The sequence below is a fragment of the Elephantulus edwardii genome, unplaced genomic scaffold (genome assembly GCF_000299155.1).
Source record: "Elephantulus edwardii isolate Elephantulus edwardi_28Jun2011 unplaced genomic scaffold, EleEdw1.0 scaffold00144, whole genome shotgun sequence".
NCBI classification, from domain to species: Eukaryota; Metazoa; Chordata; class Mammalia; order Macroscelidea; family Macroscelididae; genus Elephantulus; species Elephantulus edwardii.
Genome location: NW_006399894.1, coordinates 8,167,080 through 8,194,605, shown reverse-complemented (window position 1 = coordinate 8,194,605; position 27,526 = coordinate 8,167,080). Strand labels below are relative to the sequence as shown.

The following is a 27,526-nucleotide window of genomic DNA, read 5'->3' as shown; positions in this document are numbered from 1 at the left end:
TTCTGTGTATTTTGCAAACCAGTTCTTTATTGTAAATAAACAGAGATGTGCACCATTCCCTGAAACAAGCCTTTATATCTATCAATTCAGAAAAATCCAGAGAATCAATATGCCTTTTCTCCCCAATACATGTTTCTGCACAAAAGCAACAGTGTTGTTGCCCTTAAAGAGAAATCCTGGTAGAGTTGGCTGGATGGGAGGTTATGATTCCTTAGGAAGCTGAACACTTCAAAGTTGACTGATCTCCATTCACCAGTCTGGATGCTTAGAAAGGATAGGTCTAAATAAAATTGCTTGTCAGGAATCACCTTTTTCTTTTAACTACTTGTTACCCTTTTGTCAAGCTCAGTTGTTGGGTTGTTCTGTTTTCGGGTGGTTTTTTAAAAAAATTTTTTAGCCTATATTATTTTTATAGTTTGTTTTTAAAAGTATATTGTAACTTGCCACTGGTCTGTGTATTCTGTTAGTCAAAATAGGTAACATTGCCCGCCCCCCCACCTTTGCCAACACCAGTGAAATTGGTCATACGTACATGTGTCTCATCTGAGAAACCGATTCATTTTTAGCTAATTAGAGTTAAGTTCTGTTCTCATTGCCACCATCTGGAATAGACATTGGTGGCTGCGCCACCATATGCCTTTGCAGTGTAGTCTCTTGCAGGGCGAGGCTGGGAAAGAAACAGATCTCCATAATACAGACAGAGAGGAAAAGTTCTATTTCATTTCTTTTGAATTCTGTATTCTTACGTATTAGAAAGGGAGCTCTGGCGAGATGTGGTAAGAAGCTGCACTGCAAAATCTCAAAGACAGGCAGTATAACTCTCCCAGCTGCTCCACAGGAGAAGGATGGACAGTCTACTCCTGGGTGATTCACTGCATCTGAAAATCCTCTGGAGGCCCAGCTGTGGGTCAGTTCTGAGTCGATGCCACACAACAGGAATAGGAAGTAGAACTGAATAGAGCTATCCTTTTGGCTCACGGTTAAAATACTCCTATGAAGTTTTTCAGATTTTTGACTCTGACCTGTAAGGCGCCAAATGAAAGGATAGCTTGCATAAATGAGAGTTTTTTTTCTACATATTTTTGGTGGGAGACTATGAGCATTTCTTTTTAAATGTTTGTATTACTTTGAATCTCCAATAGAAAATTTTCACTTGATAAAATTGAAAGAAAAATTGGTATTATTAAAATCTAATGTTTTTTTCCAGCAAAACCTTTTAGGTTTTACTCCTTCTAAAAATAAGTTCCATTCCATCTGCAAATTGCTACTATGTTAACAACTAGAAATTATATAAGGAATATTGTATCGGCTTATGGATTCACATTTAGCTTGAGACTGATAAATGCCATCTTCCTTTTTAAATGGCACATATTTAAATACTTAGGGGAAAAAAGAAAAACTGTGCTAGTACTGAAAGTGAGCAGATTGGAACAAATATATAGTCTAGCATTTATAACAAATTTTGAACTTCTGTAAATGATTTTTGCAAAGGGAAAAAAATTTTAATAGATACTGAAAAAGATTGTTGTGCATAGTTACTAGTCATTTGTACTCTTGTTTAAATATTAATTTAACAAGGCTGTTTCCTTTGTCCTAGTCATGTATTTTTAAAAATAGCTTATTTCCTGATTTTGAATTTAAAGCTTTAATCATAATCTCTTACACAGACATCATTCTGGTGGTAAGCTACATTTGAAAATAATGGTTTTAGTAATTCCTGAATTGGTTACTGAGAGTTATCAGGGAAAATTCTTTTCAGTTAATGTAAGGGGAAAGAAAAGTAATGTAATCTGTTGCTTACCACGAGGTAGGGTGATGTGCATCTGTTTTCTGTTCAGTGAGCCTAAACTTTCAAGCACTTTTGTAAACTAACCCTTGGGAATATGAAAGTAGCTTATAACTTTAAGACTCTGTGATTGCTGGAATCACAATAGCTTGTTTCTTTTCTGTGTAGCTATTGCTAACATTATGCTTTGACTATAGATTGCACTCTGACATGTTTTCAGTGGAGATTTGTTTGCATTTCATTAATGCTGTTTTCACCAGTTACAAGTGTGAATGATCTGATGCCAGCAGAGCTTCTAGTCCTTACCGATTTAACTGCTCCAGAAGTTAGTTTGCCTTTAGTAGTGACAAACTAATAATTCTATAAGGGAAAACTCTTCATTCTAAATAATACAGATATAATTGTCGGCTGCTGCTGTGCTGTATGTAAATTCTGATGATTAAGTTTAAATTCTGCTACTAATTGTATCTTCTGTATTTTATTTTTTTTTTTGAGAGGGAATGGAAACAACCGTAAATTGTATTTTTGCCAGATGACTCTTCCTTGCACATGCCTCAGGGTCTTTAGTTTTCCAAGGAGACATTTCCATATTCAAAGTCTGAAGTTCACGTGGAAGACTCCTTTGGGGCTAAAACCCTTCATGGCAGCATTTATTGGATTGGTAATCTGTAGCAAGAGTTGAAAATTAATCCAAAGGTTCTTTCTAGAATCCTGGCTATTGAGCTTCAACTTGGCTCTTAAGCAAAATTACCTGGAAAAATTCTGGAGAGGAACGAGTTTGAAGTTGTCATTTGTTAAATGACAAAATGAAAATGCTCAGGCTATGTCTAGCCTTTAAAAGGCTGTAGCAGTCTGGCAAGATAAATTTTAAAATACATATTATGTGAGCATTATGATTTTGGTGGCAAAGATCCTCCCACGTTTAGTCACTCTAAGGATCCATGCTGCATTTCCCCCCAACTCTACAAAACCCCTCAAACAATCAAGTTGATGATGTATTTTGTCTTTTAAGACATGCATAATCTAAAGAATCATGGTAATTCAACAGTAATGGTTTCCTCAGCTCTGTCAGTTATGGGAAAAACTTTGACTTCATTTTCCCCAATATGGTAATGTTCATATTTGTACAGCCTTCCCTCTGTGATTTTTAAGTTCTACATTTCATAAACCATTACCTGCTATAGTTCTTAGAGCTTCTTGTGGCAAAAATAAAAACCATTTAATTCTCAAAAAAAAGTATATTGACATTTTTCACATTCCTTAATGAGCTTATTTTATCAATAGAATATACCTAATTAGGAGTCACACTAGGGGTTCTTTTGCTCTGGGTATATCTCCCAAGTTACCTTAGATCAAAGATTCCTGGGCCATGAGCAATCTGCTGATCTGCTTCTTTGTCTATTCAACTATTTTAGTCATGAGACTGTTTTATTACTTAGAATTTAAAAAAAATCTCTGTAGGTGACACTTGCACTGTGTCTCTCAGAAAAGAAACTTGCTTCCCCTCACGTCCTCAAACCTAGAGGATGCAGAAATGGTGTTATTTTTCTTTCTTTCTTTTTCTTGCCCCACGCTTCACCCTCCATAACCATTCAACAAATGTTCCTGTGATAGACAATTTAATTGTATTTCTGGTGAAGTTAGTCCTTCTCAGTAATTAGGATAATCAGTGGATTTGCACGAGAAATCTAGTTATTTTTAAGATGGCTTTATTTTCACCATCTTAAATGAAAGTGTTTGTTTTTTTATTTCTTGATTTTTCCAGTTCTCTGTTTCATATTCTTTCTATCTCAACATCACGTTTTAACAAAATATGCAAAGTATCTGCTTATAATCTTTATAAAGTCTGAATTATTTTGTTGTTTTGTTTGCTTGTGTTTTTTGTGTTTTGGTTATTTGGTTTTTTAAAAAAATCTCATTCAAAATAACCTTACAGGATGAGCTGTATGGTTTTCTGTTTATCTACTTTTGTTGGATGAATGACTAAGTCAGCCTTATTTGTAGAACATTTGGTCCTAAGAAACCTAAATATTCCACAGCAGATGTTTACTACCTTCATTGTTCTCCTCTGGGGAGCCATGTGTTCCCTTTTTTGAATTTTACATTTGCTCTGCATTATTTTATCTTATCTTATGTTTATTTTTAAGCAAAATAGTTTTCTTGCATTTTCTTGATTTAAAGGCACTAATCTCATACCAATTTGGAATTGCAGTAATTAGAATTTACAGTCAGAAAACACTGTCATTAGCACTACACTTGGAAAATAACCTCTTGATGCTACCCCTCCCCTCAATGCTTTAAACAAAAGAAATTAAATTGAACTCAACAAAAATGGGGTTTTTTCCTCCCCTTGAATATAGGAGAAAAACAGAAATAGAAAAGCAAGGGGAATGGAAAAATTATTTAATGTAATGATTAAATCAAATTACAGTATTGCCTTTAAAGAAAATACTAAATTGAGTTGGCTGCTGAGAGAGCTATACCCTTTTGGAAAGCTTAATAAACGCTAAGAAGCTGTGGTGTACTCTCAAAGGCATATGGTTCAAATCCTCCAGCTGCTCAATGGAAGAAGGATGTGCAGTCTCCTCTGATGCAATTTACTGCCTGTGAAATCCTGCTGGAAGGTCAGTTATGTGTCAGTTTCAACTCAAGGGCACCCAACAACAACATTGTCACTACAGGGAACTCTGGTGGACTAGTAGTAAAGAGTTGTACTGCCAAACCAAAGGTGCATGGTCGAATCCACCAGCTGCTCCACAGGAGAAAGATGGCCATCTTGTCCTATGCAATTTACAGCCTCTGAAAACCTACTGGAAGGCCAGCTTAGGAGTTCATTTCAGCTCAATGGTACATAACAACACCATTGCCTCTATACGAAAGGCTGATCTTTCTCCTTTCCCCAGCAAGGTCTATATCATTATCTTTTATTTTAAAATAAATAAATAATTTATATCACAAATTATGAGCACATTAAAACATTTTTTACACATCTGCCTATAGAAACTGTTGTACATAGGGTCACTATGAGTCACAAGCAACACGAGGGCACATGACAACAACAACCTGTAGAAAGTAGGATGAACTTATTTAAAGTAGATAATTTATTTTTAAAAATAAACATATAACATAATAAAACCTATGTATACATGGTTTGTGTTTGATAATTTATTCTTTTATTAAGTGTGACTACGTAATTTTCTGTGCACTTATTTAATAGGGATTCAGTTGTTTCTCCATTCCCTTCAAATGTCTTTGTAATCTTATTTTATTTTTTTATCTGAAATAATTAGGAGCAGATAGTATATACTTATGTTATTTACTTGACTATATTTAGAAAGTCATCAGGCACATTAATGCTATTTTTGTCTGACAGTGACATTTTTGTGGCAAATTACGTTTATGCTATTAAAATTTCTCAGCTTCTTTAGAGCTTAGTGGATTAATATAATAATACTATATCATCCTGTATATGAAAATGGGTAATCATAAGGATGTGGATCTAAAATTAACTAAAATTACAGATTCCTAACAATGAACTTTTTAAATATCCTAAAAAGATAAAAATTCAGTTTTTAGAAACAGTTTGGTTTTAAAAAAACATGAATACAGTAGTCTCCCTATAACTAAATAAGACAGAACAAGAATAGGAAGCCAGTTAAATCAGTATGATATAATTAATTTAGTTTATAATATATTAAAATGACAATATCCGTGAAATATACAAATACAGATTAGTAACTATTTTTTCTTTCTACAAGAAAAATGTCATATTGTATTCTATCTGTGATTTGCTTTTATTATAAGTTTATTCAAAGTCAAATTTTGTTATTGAATAATATTGTAGGTTAGTCTTTCTCATGAATAATATCTACTGTGTGAATATTACAGGTAATATGTAAGTATTCTATGGTAGGGGACATTGGGTTATTTTCAAGTTTGGATAACTTTGAATAGACACTTCTGCAAATATTCAGATACATCGTCTCTGACATACTTATGCAATACTGTCTTTACAAAAATAAAACAAATACAAAAACAACTTATTGCCTAAGTTGGATTCGAGTATAAAATGACCCTCCAGTGATTTTCTGAGGTTGTAAATTGAATGGGAGAAGATTTCCTATCTTTCTCCCACAGAGCTGCAGTGGATTTGAACCACCTAAGGAGCACCCTCATCTTTGGGTTAGCAGCATAAATGTCTACTGATTATGGCACCAGAGCTCCTTAGAAATAGGACTGCTAACCCAGAAATCAGTTCATCTACCTATGATCAACTGATTTTTTACAAGGAGATGAAATCAGTTAAGTGGGGAAACGAAAGCCTCTTTACCAAGTGGTGTTGGTAAAGTTAGAAAATGATCTGTGGAAAACTCAAGCAAAACCCACGTCTCACACCAGACACAAAAACCAACTCCAAGTGTATCAAGGACCTATGAATAAAGCAAAGAATGATATACTTCATCATAGAAAAGGTTGGAAGAATTCTAAAAGCCCTGATCCACAATATAAACAGTCTCCCAAGTATCCTGAAAAATGTAAAACCAGGAGAGACTAAAATAGATGAATGGGATCTTCTACGAATCAAATCCCTATGGACATCAAAAAGCTTCCCCAACAGGGTAAAAAGGAAAGCCACAGACTGGGAAAAAATATTTGGTAATGAGCGTAGAGAAGCCAAAGCACAAGAAAGAATTCAAGATACTAAAGAGCTGAACAGATTTCAAAAGGCAGTGCGGGATGACAAAGTAAAATATTACAATGAAATGTGCAAGGAGCTGGAGTCAGAAAACCAAAAGGGTCGAACTTGCTCGGCATTTCTTAAGCTCAAGGAACTGAAGAACAAATTTAAACCTCGAGTGACTATAATCAAAGATGTTTTAGGCAGAATACTAAATGATTAAAAGAAGATAGAAAGAATATACTGAGTCATTGTATTGGAAGGAATTGGCAGACACAGAAGAATTTAATGGAATAACATAAGTGCAAGAGCCTATGGTGATGAAGGAAGAAGTTCAAGCTGCTTTGAAGGAAATAGCAAAAAATAAGGCCCGAGGAATGGATGGTATACCAATTGACATATTTCAGCTAACAGATGCTGCCCTGGATGTGCTCACCAAGTTGTGTCAAGAAATCTGGAGAACAACCACTTGGCCAACTGACTGGAAGAGATCTATATTTGTTCCCATTCCAAAGAAAGGTGACCCAACAGAGTGTGGAAACTATAGAACAATATTGTTGATTTCAAATGCAAGCAAGATTCTGCCGAACATTATCTAAAAATGACTGGAACAGCACATCAGCAGAGACCTGCCAGAAGTCCAGGCTGGGTTTAGAAGGGGTCGTGGTACTAGGGATATTGTAGCTAATGTTAGATGGATCTTGGCTGAAAGCAGGGAGTACCAGAGGAATGTCTATCTGTGCTTCATTGATTATGCAAAGGCATTTGACTGTGTGGATGATAACCAACTGTGGCTGACTCTGCGAAGAATGGGAATCCCAGAACACTTGACTCTGCTAATGCAAAACTTATACTTGAACCAAGAGGCAGTCGTCAGAACAGAGCAAGGAAACACTGCAAGGTTCTAATTTGGGAAGGGCGTACACCAGGGATGTGTCCTGTCTCCATACCTTTTCAACCTGTATGCAGAACAGATCATCCGGGAGGCAGGGTTCTATGAGGAGAAATTCAGCATCAGGATTGGTGGAAGATCTATCAACAATCTGCATTATGCAGGTGACACAATCCTACTTGCTGAAACTGAGGAGGATCTGAAGCACTCTCTGCTGAGGGTCAAGGACTGCAGCCTTCAATATGGATTGAGGCTCAATGTCAAGAAGACAAAGATTCTCACCACTGGACCAATTCTCAGCATCAGGATGGATGGTGAAGAAATTGAGATTGTTCACCGCTTTAGTCTGCTTGGCCACACAGTCAACACTCTCGGCACCAGTAGCCAGGAAATTAGATAGCGTATTGCTATGGGAAAGTCTGTTGTTAGGGACCTCTCTCTGGAGACTAAGGTGCATCTGGTACAGGTCATGTCTTTGCAATCACTTGTTATGCATCAGAGAGCTGGACAATGACCAGGGAGGATAGAAGGAGAATTGACACTTTTGAGCTTTGGTGTTGGAGAAGAGTGTTGAGGGTACCATGTACTGCTATGAAAAAAAAAAAAACAGATTGATCCTGGAGAGGGTTAAATCGGGCTGCTCCTTTGAGGCAAGGATTCTGAGGCTTCTTCTGACATACTTTGTTCATGTTGTAAGGAGAGACCGGTCCTTGGAGAAGGACATCATGCTTGGGACGGTGGAGGGCAGGAGCAGGAGGGGAAGGCCCTCTGGGAGGTGAATTGATTCGGTGACTGGGACATTGTAGATGAGTGTGTCGTTTACCATGAGATTGGCACAGGACAGAGCAGAGTTTAGAGCTGTTGTTCATAGGGTAGCTATGAGTCGCAAGCGACTCGACGGCACATACAACAACAGCAACAATGATATATCTGATAAAGGACATATATCTAGAATTTATAGAGTATTCCAGCACCTCAACAAAATAAAAGTAAACAACCAATCACAAAGTGAGCACAGGATATGAACAGACACTTCACCAAAGAAGACATTTAAATGGCGAACAAACACATGAAGAAATGTTCAAAATCCCTAGCTCTAAGAAAGATGCAAATCAAAACTACTATGAGATATCATCTCACCCCAGTAACAATAGCAAAGTTCAATAGAGCAGCAAACAATAAATGCTGGCAAGATTGTGGAGAAATTGGAGCCCTTATTCACTGATAATGGAGGTGTAAAATGATGCAACCAAGATGGAAGACAGTATGGTGCTTTCTCAAAAAGCTGGAAATAAAAATAACATTTGACCCAGCAATTGCACTACTGAGAATATACCCTAATGAAACCAGAACTGTTAGTCAAACATAATGCACATCCATGTTTATTGCTGCATTGTTCACAATGGCAAAGAGATGGAAGAAACCCAAGTAAGTGTCCATCAACAAATTAATGGATAGGGAAGCTGTGGTATAGTCACACAATGGAAAGCTATGCAGCACTGAAAAAATAAGGAACTCATGAAATATTATAAAAAATGGGGGACCCTGGAGGACATTATGCTGAGTGAAATATCTCTGTCACAAAAGGTCAGATACTGCATAATAACACTATTATAAAACAGGATTGACATGAGAGCTGAGAGGAAACTAAATAAGGGGGGATAAAAAATGAACACTGCACTTAAATTGATGAGGGAAAGAAACTCTTAAACAAATATATGATTAGGTATTATTTGCATGACAATAGTGCAGAATGAGAGGTGCATAGCAAAGTGGGTGGAGGTGGAGAGAAAAAATTGTACAACAATGAGAATCTTAATAAAGAGAAAAGCAAACTTGAAGGGGGTGGCTAGGGAGGAAAATATGGAACAGCGAATGAATGGAAATACAATTTTTCTGTAAACTTTTCATTAAAATATCAATAAAAATTAAAAAAAATAAGAAATGAATAGGACTGCTGGGTAAAAAGCATACACAGTTTAATTTTAGAAGGTAAATATTGTCAAAATTTTTTTTAAGTGGTGATACCTTCACTATCCTCTAGGTCTGTGAAATGCCAAATCTTCATTAATTTCTGGGTATAAAACAATACACAGGTAGGGAAGGGAGAAGGATATCCATGAATAGCATTGCCTCAGCAAAAATAGAAAGGAAAAAAACCCTCTACTTACTCTAAAAACTTATTAAGACAATGAAAAGTGCTATTACAGACTGGGGAAGGAAAAATACAAAACACATATATCTCTCACAAATCACTTGATACTATATATAAAAGATATATACAGAGAAATTATATTACAATCCAATTATTTTAAAAGATAAACGAAAGTATTTGAAAAAAGAATGATAAAGAACACCAAGAAAACAAAGATTCTCACCACTGGGCCAATTGGCAGCATCAGTATGGATGGTAGAGATTGAGATAGTTAACAGTTTTAGTTTGCTTGGCTCCACAATCAACACTCTTGGTAACAACAGCCAGGAAATCAAGAGACCAATTGCATTGGGAAAGTAGGCTGTGAAGGACCTCTCAAGAGTACTGATGAGCAACAACGTCAGGCTGGAGACTAAGGTGCTCCTGATCCGGGCTATAATCTTCGCAATTATATGCTATGTATCAGAGACTTGGACAGTGAATAGGGTTGATAGAGAATTGATGCCTTTGAGCTTTGTTGCTGGTTGAATATAGCATGGACTGCTAGGAGAACAAACAAGTTTGTCCTGGAGAAGGTGAAGCCGAAATGCTCCTTAGAGGCAAGGATTCTGAAGCTTCATCTGACATACTTTGGGTATGTTGCAAGGAGGGACTGGTCCTTGGACAGGGACATCATGTTTGGCAGAGTGGAGGTGGGGGTGAAGGAGAGGAAGACCTTTGATGAGATGGATCGATTCTGTGACTGGAGCGGTGGGAATAAGTGTGTTTGAGAGGCTAGGTTGGCACAGGATAGAACAGCTATTTAAAGCTCTTGTACATAGGGTCACTAATAATGGATGGCACATAACAACAACAATAGCATTAAAATTAAAATATGAGAATTTCATTGTCATTGAGTCAGACCCCAATTATAGCTAGTTCTCCCATGGATGTTCCAGGCTGAAAATCATCCTGGAGAATATTGTCCATTTTTCTGCCATAGAGCTTTCTCATTATCCTTAAAAATAGTTTTATTTAGTTGTCTTTTTTGTTGAAAATGTTCCTATAAGAACTTATACCAATTCAACCTTTCTACATGTACAATTTAATGATACTGATTACTTTCTCCAAAATGTGCAAGTATTTTTACCTTTCTTGACTCATTTTTTATTTTTTTTTGTTGTTGTTATATGCCATCAAGTCACTTGCGACTCATAACTACCCTATGTATAACAACAGCCCTAAACTCTGTTCTGTCCTGTGCCAATCTCATTGTCTCCGACACACTCATCCTGATTACCCCAGTCACTGAATCAATTCATCTCCTAGAGGGCCTTCCCCTCCTGCGCCTGTCCTCCACCCTCCCAAGCATGATGTCCTTCTCCAAGGACCGGTCTCTCCTTACAACATGAACAAAGTATGTCAGACGAAGCCTCAGAATCCTTGCCTCCAAGGAGCAACCCATTTTAACTCTCTCCAGGATGAATCTGTTTTTTTTCTTAGCAGTCCATTGTACCCTCAAAACTCTTCTCCAACACCAAAGCTCAAAGACATCAATAGTCCTTCTATCCTCCTTAGTCATTGTCCAACTCTCTGACGCATAACAAGTGTTTGCAAAGACCATGGCCTGTATCAGACTCACCTTAGTCTCCAGAGAGACACCATTGCTCTTCAGCACTTTGGAGAGGTCCCTAACAGCAGACTTTCCCATGGCAACACGTCTTTTAATTTCCTAGCTACTGGTGCCGAGAGTGTTGACTGTACAACTTGAGGGTAGAGTGCATAAAAATCACATTTTCCAGGTATCTTACCCTATAGTTCCTTTGAAAGTAGATAGAGGTATATGAATGGATAATACTTTTCTAACAAAATTCTCTTTTTTTTAAGGAATTGGTGTGCTTATGTACATACCAGACTCTCTCCCACAGTGATATTGGACAACCAGGTGACTTATGTTCCAAGTGGGACAGGATCCTGTGGTTGGCCCAGAGGACTCTGTGCCCAGAGGTAAGTGGTGTTTCTTGGGCATAGCCACGTGTCTGGGCGATATAAAGGACATCAGTCATGCTACAAACATGTGTCTCGGGCAAGATTATGGACATCACATTCAAATAAGAGCTGTAATCTTGGATAAGTTAAAGTACAAATACTATTACTATCTATTTCATATGATTCATTTTAGAATCATCAGAGAAAATGTAATTAGGTTCTTTGTCTAGTTAGTATCTGGTACACTGTGAGCCTTCACTGACAGAATCTCGTGCAATTCTTATTTTTGCTCTAACATTTATTCCATGATCTTTTAAATAATTCTGTTTTTTTAATTAATCATTTTAGTCACACGTAGTCACAAGTATTTCTTGATAATTTTCCTTTCACTCTAAGTCATAGATGAGTCCACAACTTGGCTCATGTCTTGAAATTCCTAGAAACCCACTAAATGCAATTATCCATTAGTAAAAAGTAAAACAGTCAAGTGAGCTATTTTTTCTTGTATCTATTCTAATAACTTATTTGTTTTCATTTTTAAAACAGCCCATAACATTTTCCTAAAATGTGAGACTGAGCAATTGATACATTTTTCTAAATTCCTACAGAGCAGCTCAGCTGGCGTTTCAGAAGAGCCTGTTATAAAAAATGGAAATTGTTATTCAAGTCGTGATGGCTAGTGTTATGCAAATTGCCACACAAATAACTCAGACAATGAACCTGACACATTGGCAATTTGGAACAATGTGTAATAAGGATACATAAAATCAGGGTCTTTCTTAGACCCTTGAGGGAGTACAGAGGCTCTTGGGCAGAAGAACTAAAGCACATCTCAGGGATTTGGGAGACCTGCGCTCCAATTCTGCTTTTAGCATTTATTCCCTTTGTGAGGATATCCTCGCCAACAAGACATACAAAGAATGCATTGTTAATTCTTCAGTAATGGAAATATTTCATCAGTAACCCATATCATTCTGCCTTTGTGAGGTCAAGGTGAGTTCTTGCTCACTTTTTAAATAAACCAGAAAAATTTCTCTTTATTACATATTTCTAGTTTATTCTCCATATATTTCTGCATTGGCAGAAATTTCAAAAAGTATGTAATGCCTATCACTTAAAAAAAATGTCTGAGCAACACATTAGAAATCCAGTTTGCCAAAACAGGAAAATTGACTTCAACAATAACAAACTGGATGCTTCTTTGTTGCTTTTGTTTTTAGCTGCCATGGATCCAGCTCAGAATCACGGTGACATCATGCACAACAAAACAAACTACTTCTCTCCTGTGCCATCCTTTAATCAGTTGCAGATAGGAACTTTGTGAGGAATAGGGCATTCACTGACAAATAGTTTTAGAAGTAAAATTATTATCAAGCCTTTCTTCCTAGTCTGTTTTAATCTAGAAAGTATGCACAGCATAATAATAACATACAAGCTTCCAATGTCAGAGGAGTGATGGTTGTCCTTTTTTGTTGTTGGTGTTTTTTTAAAAAATTTTGATAGGGAATTGAATCCAGGCCACTTTCACGTTGCTACATGCCACTGAATCTAGTATGACTCACAGTGACTCACGGAAATGTTGCCACATATTGTCCCATTCTCATGATCTCTATCATGCTCAAACCCATTGTTGTGTCATTGATATATCTCAATCCATCTGTAGAGGGCCTTCCTTTCTTTTTCTTTTTCTTTACTTTTCCCAGCATGATGTCTTTTTCCAAAGACTGGTCCCTCCTAACAATATGTGACAAGTATATGTAAGTGTCACTATCTTTGCTCTAAGGAGGATGCTTGTTGCACTTCCTCTAAGAAAGATTTGCTTGTTCTTTTGGCAGTCCATGTTCATATTCAGTACTCTTCCCCACCACCACAATTCAAAGGTATTGATTTGTCTTCTGTCATCCTTATTCATTGACAACTTTCAGAAGCATAAGAAAAAAATAAATACCTTGGTTTGCTTCAGGCTCGTTTTAGTCTTTAAACTGATATCTTTACTCTTTTAACATTTTAGCATGTCCTTGACTACATATGAAACAATGCAAAATACCATAGCTTAGGTCAGGCACACCTAAATCTTCAGACTGATAACTTTTCAGGTCACCTGCATAAATGAGAAGAATTTTACTACTAAACTAAAAACTCTATAAAAAAACAAACCTCTAAAAAGTCTGGCCCTTCCAAACTGCCTTGCTTTCTACTTGGCTTTTGCTGTTGGAATATTCAGTGGACATAAAAACTACTTGAATTAAATTTATTGGGGAGGGGGGAAGTAGGGGGGAAGTAAGCAAATAATTAGTTTCATTTTAGGGTGGAAAAACATTATTGCTTATTTTGCAGCTGAAGACAACTTACAAATAGTGACATTTACTGACATCCAAGCAGATATATGCACACACTCATGTTTATCATGGCTTTGTTCACAATAGCAAGGAGGTGGAAACAGCCTAAGTGCCCATCAACAAATTAATGGATAGAGAAGCTCTGGTATATTCACACTATGGAATACTATGCTGCATTGAAAAAACAAGGAACTCATGCAATATTATTCAAAATGGGTGACCCTGGAGGACATTATGCTGAGTGAAGTATTTCAGTCACAAAAGGACAAATACTGCATAGTGCCACTGTTGTAAAGTAGGACTGACCTCAGGGTTTGGAAGAGACTGAGAAAGATGGCTTCAATAATGTATACTACATTGAAACAGATGAGGGATAAAACTGTTTAAGAAGGAAAATTATTAGGGATTTTTGTCATGACAGGAGTCCAGAATGAAGGCTGCATAGTGGAGTGGACCTGGGGGGAGGGATTGTAAAACAGTGAAAGAATTTTTCTTTCACTTTTCCAAGAGGGTAGTGTACTAAGGGGGAAGGTTGGGAGGGGAGAAAAGTGTAACATGAATGAATGGAAATCCAAAGTCTCTGTAAATTTTCCTTGAAATTAATAATAAATTTTTTAAAAAGTATATTAAAACAAAAACAGTGACACTTATTGTTGAGTTATAGCAATATCAAAGCTTAAGAATCCTAATGTCATTTTAGTATTTGTCCTTTATATGTTCAAGGTTTATTCATGAAAATAACTAATGCTGTTTCTACATAAGTGCTGGGAACAGATAAGACATGGCAAGATGGGAGGCCCACTCAGCCTAGGCTGAGGTAGAGTCTATTGCGTTTAGCTATGAAATAAATATGAAATATCAGCAGATAATTGAATATGTATGTTGTTGTAGTTAAGTGCCATTGAGTCTAGCACAACTCATAGTGACCCTATGAACAAAAGATCTGAACCTTGTTCTATAACGACTGTCATTTTTCTAAGTTTATAATTTCCAGAAACATGTTCTTTAGGAAGTGGATGCCGCCCCTGCTTCCAAGCCTGTCTTAATCTGGGAGCTCCATCAAACACTGTCCACCATGGATAGCCATTATGACATTTGATACACCAGTGGCACAGCATTCAACAACACAGCAACCCTAAGTTACCTCACTACAGCAAATTGACAGACCAGTGCAGTACCACTTAGAAGAATGTTCATTCCAATCAACAGCAGGCCTGAGGGCCAAAGGCCAGAGGGCCCAACTGACTTTTAAATACACAAGCCCATTCACCAGGTCCTGATTAACTCTAAACAAGAGGCTTCCAGCACACAGCTCACTGTTAGCCAAATCCAGCAAACAAAATCAGCTCTTACACAGTTGTGAAAAAATAAAAACAACAAAATAGTCCACACCTGACCCTCAACCAAAACAAGAAGAACCTACCTTCTAGAATCCAGCTACTTTACACGTGAATCTGCAAACTGGTGATTATTTATCACTCATTTTCATTGTTGTTGTCGTTATGTGCTGTAGAGTGACCTGCAACTCATAACAACTCTATGTTAAAGGAAGCAAAACAAAACCTATGAAAATAACACAAGAAACTAGGCATCAATTCCTTTGACACATCTGACTAAATATTAGTTAGCTAAATACTGAAATTATGGGGATAAGAACTATATAGTCAATATGAGGTACATATGCAAACATAGAACCTGTGATTTAGTACTAATCATTATTTAATTTGATTGTGTGTTGAAATGTTAATTTCTTCATTTTCCCTCCTTTTTTCCTTCATAAATGGTATCTTCTCATGTTAAATTACTCTTAATTTCTCTCTCTTTATAAATCACAGAATGAATAGATATTATGATTCGTTTAAAAGGTGAGAAATAATAAAGTGAAGATTGAATATGTTAGTGATTATTATAATTTTAATTGGATCATAAAGACTCAATTTATTTCAAGTTCTTTTAATTATAATGATATAGAAAATAATATTAATTGAAACAGAAATAAGTTAACTCTGGTATAACTATTTAAACTCTGGAATTAAAATAAGTTTTAACATTGGTTTAACAAAAGACATCATAAATTGAAAAACTATACTGTCTTAAAAAAGTAATGAGTTACCAATTTAAAATACCAAACCATGTAATCACTAGTGCTTTCATAATACATTTTAAAATCCTGTCAATAATATTGAGATTAAATTTATTATAGAATAAGAGCTAACATTAAATGTTTATTATAGTTTAGGCATTTCCCTAGTAATTTTACATTTATTACCCTCTTCAAGTGACAATTGAATGTGAAAAAAGAATCTCTTCCCATCTCTTTTCTCTCTAGGTCTAAGAAAATATCAAATCCTGTCTATAGAATGCAACATAAAATTGTTACTTCATTGGATTGGAAGTGCTGTCCTGGGTTCAGTGGTCCAAAATGTCAGAAAAAAGGTACATATTTTATATATATGTTTTTTAATATGATAATATCTTAACTGTACTCATTTACATAACAATTAAGAAATGTACAAATTCCAAAGAAAAAAACCAGTTGATTCTAATTCTAATGTAAAAAAAATTACTTGCTTTCTCATTTTTGAACTAAGGTAAATAAAAAAATAGTGCTTTACAGTGCCCTACCTGGGACATTATTTTTAAAACGACGAGGGTCAATGAATGAGAGGAAGATTCCAAACAAGAAGAATTGACATGGCGACTTCAGCAATAGATTCTAGGGTGTCAGAGATAATGAGGATGACACAAGATAGGGTGTGATTTAGGCCGGCTGTTCATAGGGTCACTATGAGTCATACTCAACACCATCGACCTGCAACAACAACTGGATCTCAGCTACAAAGTAAACAAACCTTCAAAACAATTGCTGTCAAAGTGATTCTAGTTCATGGCCACCTCATATGTTCCAAAGTAGAATTGATCCACCAAGTTGTCTTAGTTGGACTATTTGTAAAAGACAGTCTACAGATCTTTCTTTTTCTGCTCTGTGGGATAAGTTTGAGCTCTGAAGCTTTAGAACAGTTGTTGTTGTTGTTGTTTAATGCCATCGAGTCGTAGATGACTCATAGCGACCCTATGAACGAAAAGCCTGAGCACTGTTCGTACATAGTTTCCGGAGGCAAGCCATTTTGGAAGTGGATGGCGCTCCTGCTTCCAGGCTTGATTTAGTCGGGAAGCTCCAGCCAACACTGTCCACCATGGATGCCCATTACCACGATTGGCACATCACTGTCACAGGCTTCAGCATCACAGCAACCACAAGTTACCTCTGTACAGCAACGCACAGACCAGCGCCATAGTCAGAATTAAGTCCCTTGTCATCAAGTCAATTCCACCTCAAAATACCTCTACAGTACAGAGTAAAACTACCCCATAGGGTGTTCAAATATATATTATTTGGGAAGCTGACTGACGCATCTCCTATTAAATGGCTGCTGGGTTTGACACCTGACCTTTCAATTAGTAGCTGAGAGTTTAATTACTGTGCCATCAGGGCTCCTTGATAGCGTCTACTATAGTACCTATAATCTCATAAACTATCTTTGAATTTCCCCTTCCATTTTTTTCTTGATTTTATGTAAGTAGCTAGAGATCTAACTGAATATCTTACTTGTTTTTAATTGTAAAGTCATGCCATGTTAATATACCAAATAATAATGATACATTTAAATTATTTAGAAATGGTATTTTTGTTAAGATAATTATTTAATTCTAATTTAATAATTTGAAGTAAATATTTAACTTATGCATGAAATGAAATTCTAAACACTTTCCTTAATATTCCATGAATAATTCTGTCTTTCTTTTTAAATTCTAAGAAGCCATTTTTTTTCCAACTGGGATTTTCTGGTGACAAAGCTCATGAAACACATGATAACCTCCTGTGGCCCTAGCATCTCTGTGACTGTTCATTTGCTTTTGACTTCAAAGAAGTTTCTTTTGAAAAATAAGATGTGGCATCAGCATACATATTTTAGATGAATGGATATTACAAGAAAGGCCATTAGCAGTGGTAGGCAATCCAATCAAAAGTGTAAGAGACTGTGATTAAAAATTAATTTAAGTGTGAAGAAGCCATTATAATTCACATTAAGAACAAGACAGTCATCACACAAAAGCTCTCACAACCTTGTAGTTTAGTTAAGGATATTATACATAGATTTGCTAACCCATACAGTATGAATCAATAGCCAAATTACTCTGGAAATGACCTGAATTTCAGGGCTATTTTTAAAATAGAATACATTTTCAGAGTATATCATAAATATATACTACATGTACAACCAGAAATATGAACTTTTAAAGAAAATATCATATATACAGAAAACATGGAAATGAGACATTTTTTGCATACTCTTAAAAAATACCAAAATGTGACCTACAAGCACTTCTGATTTTCATAAAGTTGCTTACATTTGGTCACAATGAAAAAAAAATGGTTATTATTACTAAGCTGTATTTGATGGACAGTTTAAAGTTCCAGACAAATGCACAAATGCAGACTATATTGAAGTAAAAAAAAAAGTAGTTGTTAAATATTTCTGGTTTTGTATAAAAGAGAGTATCTTGAAAATGTTAATTTTATTATCATTTCTCAAAGATTCACAGTATGGCTGCAGAACACCTTTCTGGAGATTTAAGATGTCTGTTTAATTCTATTGTATGCAGGACTAAATCTAAGCTATGTGGCAAAGTGTGTATGTCAAAGACCATTAAGAACTTGAGCTCATAAGGGCTGCTTTTAGTGCCATGCTTTGTCCTCTCATATTTACTGAGTTATCATGAACTGCATTCATGATCTACATACATCAGGGCTGGGATTTGTAGAGAATGGGTGACAATCCGTCACTGTTAACAAACACAAGCCAAAAAAACCACCACCAAATTGATGGTTTTACATACCTACTGTGTACTTTCTGTGCACTTTTTGGGAATAACTAGCTTTGTCATTGAATGGCGGCTTGTATTGTAATTAGAAATTATCTGTGGATATCCTTATACTTTGACTTCTCATTCATTGTCTTGCATATCTGTTAATATATATATCCAAGAATAGTTTTGAATCTGAAATTGTCAACCTTGTATAATTGGAACTATTCCCGATTCAGATGTCTGCTGATCAAGCTGTTGTGGAAATGTTTCCATTGTATTGAAATCTATGGAGATGATCTTTGTCCCTTGCAGATACATCAACCCATTGTGTCATATTGTTATACAATCAAATCTCATATAATGGTGATTCTGAAAGAACCTCGTCTGGCTCCCTGCAGTGCTCTGACCATATTATTCTTCATTTTTATTATTGTACATAAAAGCTGTTGAATTTTTCATTAGTGGCAACCAACACACATATAGTATACAGAACTATTGTGTCTCTGTTTTTGTGCCCTTCTTTATCTCTCACCTATACTGGGGTCTTTTGCATCTTTTCTTCTGATAGTGATCCAATTACATGCCAAACACCTCCACCACCACTCTCCCTTCACTATTTTTTTAATACATTTTATGTATGTACCAACAATCTTTCTTTCAGTCTTATGCTTGAGTGAAAATTGTCAGGCTTCTTTTGATAGAAGTGTGCATTCTGTCCTGTGTGACAAGCTGCCTCAAGTCTGGCACCATTAATCAGCTTAGTTGATATTCTTTATACCTCTTCCAAGTCCCCAGCAGATTGAAGTAACCCAGTTATGTAATTACTCTGACAATGACTTCCTTCTAGTCCTTTTCATCATCAGGGGACTATTTAATTGACAGGAAATTGGTAAAATACTACGTAAACTTGTCAAATATCTGCTTCTAACGCGTTTGCTCCTCAATTCATTCTGTGAATTGCTCAGTATAAAACCAATATTTTCTCTTTATTTGGGATGTCAATGAGAATATTTTTTTATTATTGTGATAATATACATATATATAAAACAAAATATTTGTCCTTTTCATAATTTTAACATGTTCAATTGCATGTCACCATGTTTATCATGCTGTAAAACTGTCACTACTGTGTTTTCACATTATATCATCACTTTTAGCAAAAACGCAGTGGATTCTGAGCAATGACTCCTCTTTCCCCCTTCTTATCCTTATTAACCATACTATATTTAGTCTTTCAGTATTCTCTCTCTACATTGTAAGTTGTAAGTATTTCATATGGAAAATGAATATTTGTCTTTTTGTGACTGACATTTTCTCCACTTAAAAGCAAAAAAGTTTGGATCAATGTTGTAGAATGTAACAAGAATTCATTTCTTCTTATGGAGGAGTGACACTTGATTAAGTAAATATGCCAGTTTTGGTTACCCATTGACCATCAGTTGGTGGACATTTAGATTAGAAAGATATAGAGATAGAGATAGAGACATAGAGACATACATAGTGTATGTCTCTATGTCTCTGTCTGTGTCTATCTATCTATTATTATTATTATTATTATTATCTATTAATCATCTAACAGAAAGCTCCACCAAACACAGTCTACCATGGGTCAAGGTGGGTCATTTTAGTCTGCGGCCCTCAGGCCTGGTTTTAATTGTTGTTTATCAAATTTCTTCTAAGTGATGTAGCACTGGTTTGTCCATTTTCTATACAGAGATTACTTGTGGTGGCTGTCATGTTAAACACTGTAACACAGATGTGTCAAATGTGATAATGGTTACCCATGGTGGACAGTGTTTGGTGGAGTTCCCTGATTAAAACAAGCTTGGAAGCAGGAGTGGCATCCACTTGCCAAATAGTTTGCGTCCTGAAACTCTATGAATGTGGAGAAAGGATGAAAGTTATACACGTTTTCAGGTCTTTCATTCTTAGGGTCGTTATGAATTCTCTACAACTCAACAGCACTTAACAACAACAACAACAACTGTTAATAGAGCTGCGCAGAGCATTGGTGAGGATATATTGATTTGTGTTTCTCTTTTTAATTGTTTTTGATGTGTACCTAGAAGTGGGACAATTAGTCACAAAGTAATTCTATATTTAACTTTTTATTTGTAAGAAATATCAATAGATCATGAATAAATAGTCTCTAGCAAATATGTTTTGCTTTATTTCTTTGCTTCTACTTTCCTTTTCATCTTTCCCCCTTATTCTTTTTTCCTCCATCTTTATAAATCCATCTCTAACCTATTAGGAAGCTCTGCTGTGATATAAAGCCTATGGTGCAAATATCTCCATTAACTTATTTCACAATATACTGTTTATAATGTTACCAATCCTGCACATATGTCCTGTAACTACAACGAAAAACCTAAACATTGTTAGCAATAATTAAAAATTATCTTACTAAATATTAAATTTACCAAGAATAATATTTTAATAAATACAACTGGATATTATTCTGTAAAGAAAGAAGAATCAAAATCATCAAAATCATGAAAAGAATAATTGTGAAAAACATTTGAAAATATATTTTTGATGATCATGTTGTTGTTTGTTGTTAAGTGCCATCGAGTCATAGACGACTAGTAGCGACCTGATGAATGAAAGGCCTGAGCACTGTTCCTACCTAGATTTTCTGGAGGCAAGCCATTTCTGAAGTGGATGCGGCTTGATTTAATCGGGAAGCTCCAGCAAACACTGTCCACCATGGCTACCCATTACCACGTTTGACACATCACTGTCACAGTGTTCAGCGTCACAGCAACCACGAGTTACCTCTGTATAGCATTGCACAGACTAGTGCTATACCACATAGAAGAATGTTTGCTAGGAAAACAATTTGAATCCAGCCTGAGGGCCACAGATTAAAATCACCCACCTTGGGCTTGGTAGCATAACTTTCTGTCCACTAGGCCAACGTAGCTCTCTCTATGTCATCGTTGTTATTATTGTTAGGTACCGGTGAGTCACAGAAAAACTAGAATGAGGCCTAATCCTCAATATATATAGAAATTATATATTTAAGAGGGTAATACACTATTTAAATTTTATTTATAAAATTTGCAATAATACATTTTCCCAGTAGATGTCTCTATAATGTTCTGAAGTACAAAGAAATTATGACTCTAATGATACAAAAGACAGAAATTTAAGTTTAAGTATTCTAAGATTAAACAGGACTAAATAAAAATTAATTTTCCAACCTGTTAAAAATATTCCACAATCAGCTTTAGTCAGACTTTTCATATAGGGAAAAGACGTTTTACGATATCTCTCACAGAGAAAATGAAAGTTGTAAATATGCATCCATGCAGTTATTGAAATAAATAGACTTTCAACAAATATTATAACTACATGACACACATAGAGTCTTACAAATGCTCTTAAATAATTTAAGCTTTCTAAATTCCAAAATGAATTCTTATAACATTAAATAACTTAAAATAATTCTATAAATTACAAAATAGCTACTATTAGTAACAGTTTTAAAATAGAACTTCTCTAGTGAGATTATTTTAAAATGTTATTGCAAATAATATGAAAGAATAACATTTTAAAACCCCCTTGTTGTTTTGTTGTTATATGCCATTGACTCGCTTGCAATTTATAGTGAACCTATGTACAAGAGCCCTAAACCCTGCTCTATCCTATGCCAACCTCATTGTCTCTGACGCACCTAATCCCACTACCCTAATCACTAAAATGATTAATCTCATCTAGGGTTTTCCTCTCCTACGCGGTCCCCCCACTCTCCCAAACATGATGTCCCTCTCCAAGGACCAGTCCCTCCTTGCAACTTGCCCAAAGTATGTCAGACAAAGCTTCAGCATCCTTGACTCCATGGAGCATTCCCACTTCACTCTCTCCAGAATAAATCTGTTTGTTCTTCTAGCAGTCCATGGTATATTCAACACTCTTCTCCAGCACCACAGCTCAAAAGCATCAATTCTCTTTCTATCATTTCTAGTCACTGTCCAGCTCTCTGATGCATAGCATGCAACTGCAAAGACTATAGCCTGGATCAGGTGCACCTTAGTCTCCAGCCTGACGTCGTTGCTCTTCAGTACTCTGGAGAGGTCCTTGTCAGCTGACTTTCCCAATGCAACTCATCTCTTGATTTCCTGGCAGGTGGTACCAAGAGTGTTGACTGTGGAGCCAAGCAAACTAAAACTGTTATCTATCTCAATCTCTTCTAATATTATATTTTTGCTTATCTACTTCTTTCTTGTAGAAGTGCTTTCTTCTTTTATAGACAACATTTCCTTTTATGAAGCAGCTCTAGTGTGTCTTACAGAGTTACTATTAGTTGGGATCAACTATACAAGAGTGGGTTTGATAATTGGTTTTTAAAACCATCTTGTTCCATATAATGAAGATACTTTTAAAAAGCAAACTGTATCTTAAATCTTACTGCACCACATCGCTTACATCCATCTCACTGCTAAATGAGTACACTTTTACATCTATCTAAACTATAACCATGCAAGGATTGATTTTACAGGATATGTTAATCTTCAATGAGGGGCAAGCATCTTGTCAAGCCACACAGGAAGGTGTTCTAGTTCTAAGGGGAAGAGGGCAAACTTACTCATTACTGGGCTGTCATCAATGACTTCCTCCATATGTTTCGAAGGCCTAAGAGAAAGAACGGGGCGGGGGGGAGACAAACCCTTACAAATAAAAACCTGTCTATCTCTTTTATTTTTTTAAAGGCCAATAAAGAAGCAGCTGTTCTTGACATGTGACGACCTTGCCTCTCTAAGCCCTTGAGTCACCAAGGTCAGAGTTGCTATTTCAAGGCATAGAGGAAATAAAGAGCAATTGTGTTGAGAAAAGAGGAATAAAAGGATCAAATTTATAAAATACACTGCCATTTCTTTTAAAATCTTGACCTATATAAAGATATTTTGAAATAATTAGCCTCAAATAAACCCTCATTTTGGGGCACCTCTCTCTTAGTAAATCTAAGGAAGACCTAGGGGAGGAAGGGAAAATGCAGAAATCTGCATCTTCTGGAACAAAACAGAGGTCTGCGCTCAGTGAAAGATAAGACAGATTGCCTGGAAAGCCCAGAATCTTTGGCAGTCCTCGTGGTGGAGAATACGTTTGGGAAGACAGAACGATTGGTAAATGAAAACGTAAAAGAACATTGATCAACTAGGCTTTTTATCACAGGAGAGTAACTGACTCCACTGTCAGAGATCATATCAGCACTTCTTCTCCAGTTAAATCCTGTGTAATAAAGTGGGATGAATTCTAGTATTGAATTCCAGTACATAACCCGAGTTAGGAAAAGATTAAATAAACTACAGAATTTGTAAAACAAGTCTTTCAGGTTTTTAGCTCTCTTGGCAGGAACCCCATCCAATGGATTCTAGGGAAAAGAGGTCCATGTGACATTGAGCTTTCAAGGACCTTTGTGTGCTGTTCAATTGCTGTCTTTTTTATTCAGGAGTAAAGAGACCTCACTTCATTCCTCAAAATCAGTCAATTTAAAAATAACTGTAGTTCAGAACAAAGGGGAAGCTTTGTCCATCTATATTCAAACTCATATACAATTATCTTTGCTTTTTTCATTCAGTATTATTATACTTCACATGGCAATTTCTTCCAAATCAATATTTTTAAAAAATAAAAAATGTGGACAAAATTTAAGTCTCTATTTCAAATGTCTCCTGTTTTCACATGATGAGCAGTGGAGCAGCCAAGTTCATGCTGTATCAGAAAATCAGGATTTCATTAGACTCTTCCAACTTTTCAGTGTTCCACTTTCATTTCTCCTCCTTCACCTTCTGACAGCTCCAGTCATTTCCTCATCTCTCCCCTTTGCCTCCAATTTTAGTGCTTCTTATACTTGCAGTTTTGGTTTCTATTCTACTGGATTTTTGCAGCACATCACTTTTTATTCTCTTGTTTATAATGCAGTTTGTTTCTAAATAATATGAGTATTATTTATCTAAGAATTGGTTGATCCTTATTGTTATGTATCATGAATGTGTGTCAGGAAGTGAGAAGATGTCACAGGATAGGACAGGGTTCAGATCTGTTGTTTGTAGGGTTACCAAACTGTACACGACTCAGTGGCACCTAACAACAACAATTGTGAAGTCATACAGACTCAAAACTTTCTGGTAGTTTCAAACCATGTGAATTTGCATTGGCAGTGCAGCTTCTTAGACCAATAGAAAATAAATGGGATTAAGTGCTCTTAATTTGCCTCTATTCTTAAGACTTTAATTCCTGCTCCTCGTTTCTTTTACTTCTTACGCATTTAGGATCTTGCCTGACACAGACAAAATTCCTGCTCAAAGAAAATTCTAAAGGTCTTAAGCTGCAACCCATCTTCCTCCTTGTGTGTGACAGAAAGGTCCCCTGTTTTGTCAGTCTTTCTTAATGTGAAAGATTATCATAATTCAACATCAAATTTGATTCTATACCAAGTATGCAATCAGTAGTATTGTACCTTATAATAACCTCTCACACAGCAACAAATTTAATAGCGTCAATTCATTTATAAAGCAGGAGAGGCATCTACTTCCTAAACAACATGCCTCTGGAAGCTATGAACTTTGTAAGTGTCGATAGTTGTGGAGGGGCTTCAGGCTTTTGTTCATAGGGTCGATACGAGTCGTGCTCAACTCGAAGGCAATCAACAACAACAACAACAACAACAACTACGACAACATATAAATCACTATATAATTCACAATATTATAAATCTACTTTTTTTCTTACTTTTTTTCATTTACTTCAGTTAATTTGCTGCCTGAACCTCATGAAGATTTTCCTTTGCAATGCTTAATTCATTGTGTCCTCAGGGTGCTTTAACACTTGACCTCAGTGACTGTTAAACCTTTAGGTGAATTAGAAACTCCTGGAGGCCTCGCTGAACCAGGGATTGCTGCCCTTACCCCTAGAGTGTCTGGAATTAGTAATGAGATGAGATGAGGCCCTGAAAATTGCATTTCTGAAAGTTTTTAATGATGCTTTTACTGCTGGTTTAGGACTAAAGTTTGAGAATCACTTCTTTACTCTCTAGGGAGTTCTGGTGGCCTTGTGGGTAGGAAGTTGTGCTGCTAATTAAAAGGAGAGAAGTTGTAATCAACCAGCTGCTTTAGAAGAGAATGATGAGCAGTCTCCTCCACTGTAATTTGTAGCCTCTATAAACCCACTGGACGGGTTAGCGATGAATCAGTTCTAACTTCACTACACTGTGTTATTGAAAGCTTTACTCTCTAGTTATCTTATTGGATAAGCTTAAACTGCCAGCAAATTCTTTGTTACACTTTCTGAGTAGAAACTTAATGGAAAATTTACACAATATTTAACACACATCTTCGTAGAAACAAATTTGAATTTAGGTTATAAAAGCCTTTTTACTTGGACTTTGCAGAGATTAATACTTTTTCTCTTTCCAAACTCCAGGTAGGTTTCTTCCACTAAATGAACCAACAATTACAAAGGACTTTCTATAATACAGAGGAGGGGAAAAAACTAAACACAATCAAAATAAAAAACCTTGGAGAGGAATAGAAATTCATTAATTTAGTTCAATGCCCCATAGAAAAGCAACGTAAAATTCAATCTAACTATAGAGAGTAACCCAAATTAGTGCCCAAGATATTAAGCTTCCCATGGATTGGAAATGTTTTAGTATTATTGTCACAGTCACATATGCCTCAGGGAGCATAATTAACCTGTGTCAGAGCTGCAGTTTCATTGGTACGTGATCTCACATGGGAAGAAGCAGAGTCACACATCAAACACTTGCTTTCTCATGTCCAGTGCATGGACTTCAGTAAATAAATCTATTCATTACATGTAAATTACAGACATACATTACTTGTTATGTTCAATATTTTAATTGATCTTCTTGACAAACTATTTTGCCCATTTAAAAATATATTTACATTTAGAATATTATTTGGTTGGTAAGCAATTATTCAAGAAAAACAAACAAAACGAAACTTACTGCCTTCAACCCATTCAGACTCGTGAAGACTTTCTGTGGGATTTCTGAGGCTGTTATTTTCAGTATTTTGTGACTACTTTGTAAATGGTTGGTATTATTGTTAAATGTTGTCAATGACTCATAGCGGACCCTCTGAACAAAAGACCTGAACCCTGTTCTCTAACAATCATCGTTTCTCTAGTATTCAAAGGCATGTTGTTTAGGAAGGGGATGCCAATCTGGCTTCCAAGCCCATTCTAATCCGGGAACTCTACCAAACACGGTCCACCATGGGTAAACATATATAAATGGTTGCTGTTATTGTTATGTGCCGTCAAGTCGTTTGTGACTCATAGCAACCCTATATACAAGAGCCCTAAACCCTGCTCTATCCTGTGCCAATCACATGGCCTCTGACACACCCATTCAGATTACCCCAGTCACTGAATCAATCCGCCTCATAGAGGGTCTTCCCCTCCTGTGCTGTCCCTCCACCTTACCAAGCATGATGTCCCTCTCCAAGGACCTGTCTCTCCTTACAAGTCCAAAGTATGTCAGACGAAGGCCCAGAATCCTTGCCTCCAAGGAGTAGACTGGTTTAACCCTCTCCAGGGTGAATCTGTTTGTTTTCTTGGCAGTCCAGGGTACATTCAATACTCATCTCCAGCACCACAGCTCAAAGGCGCCAATTCTCCTTTCATCCTCCCTAGTCATTGTCCAACTCTCTGATGCATAACAAGTGATTGCAAAGACCATGGCCTGTATCAGATGCACCTTAGTCTCCAGAGAGACACCGTTGCTCTTGAGTACTTTAGAGAGGTCCCTAACAGCAGACTTTCCCATCGCAATACGTTTTTTGATTTCCTGGCTGCTGGTGGCAAG

General features: G+C 36.2%; 1 protein-coding gene across 1 annotated transcript in view; it reads left to right on the top strand.

The window, feature by feature from the left end:
• The window catches only part of MMRN1 (multimerin 1), an 86,895-nt gene that overhangs the window by 16,866 nt on the left and 42,503 nt on the right, over positions 1-27,526 (top strand). Inside the window, exons 2-3 of the mRNA XM_006894483.1 lie at positions 11,378-11,497; positions 16,148-16,254. Of these exons, the coding sequence (XP_006894545.1) occupies positions 11,378-11,497; positions 16,148-16,254 (227 nt within the window). The remainder of the gene's footprint in view (positions 1-11,377; positions 11,498-16,147; positions 16,255-27,526) is intronic.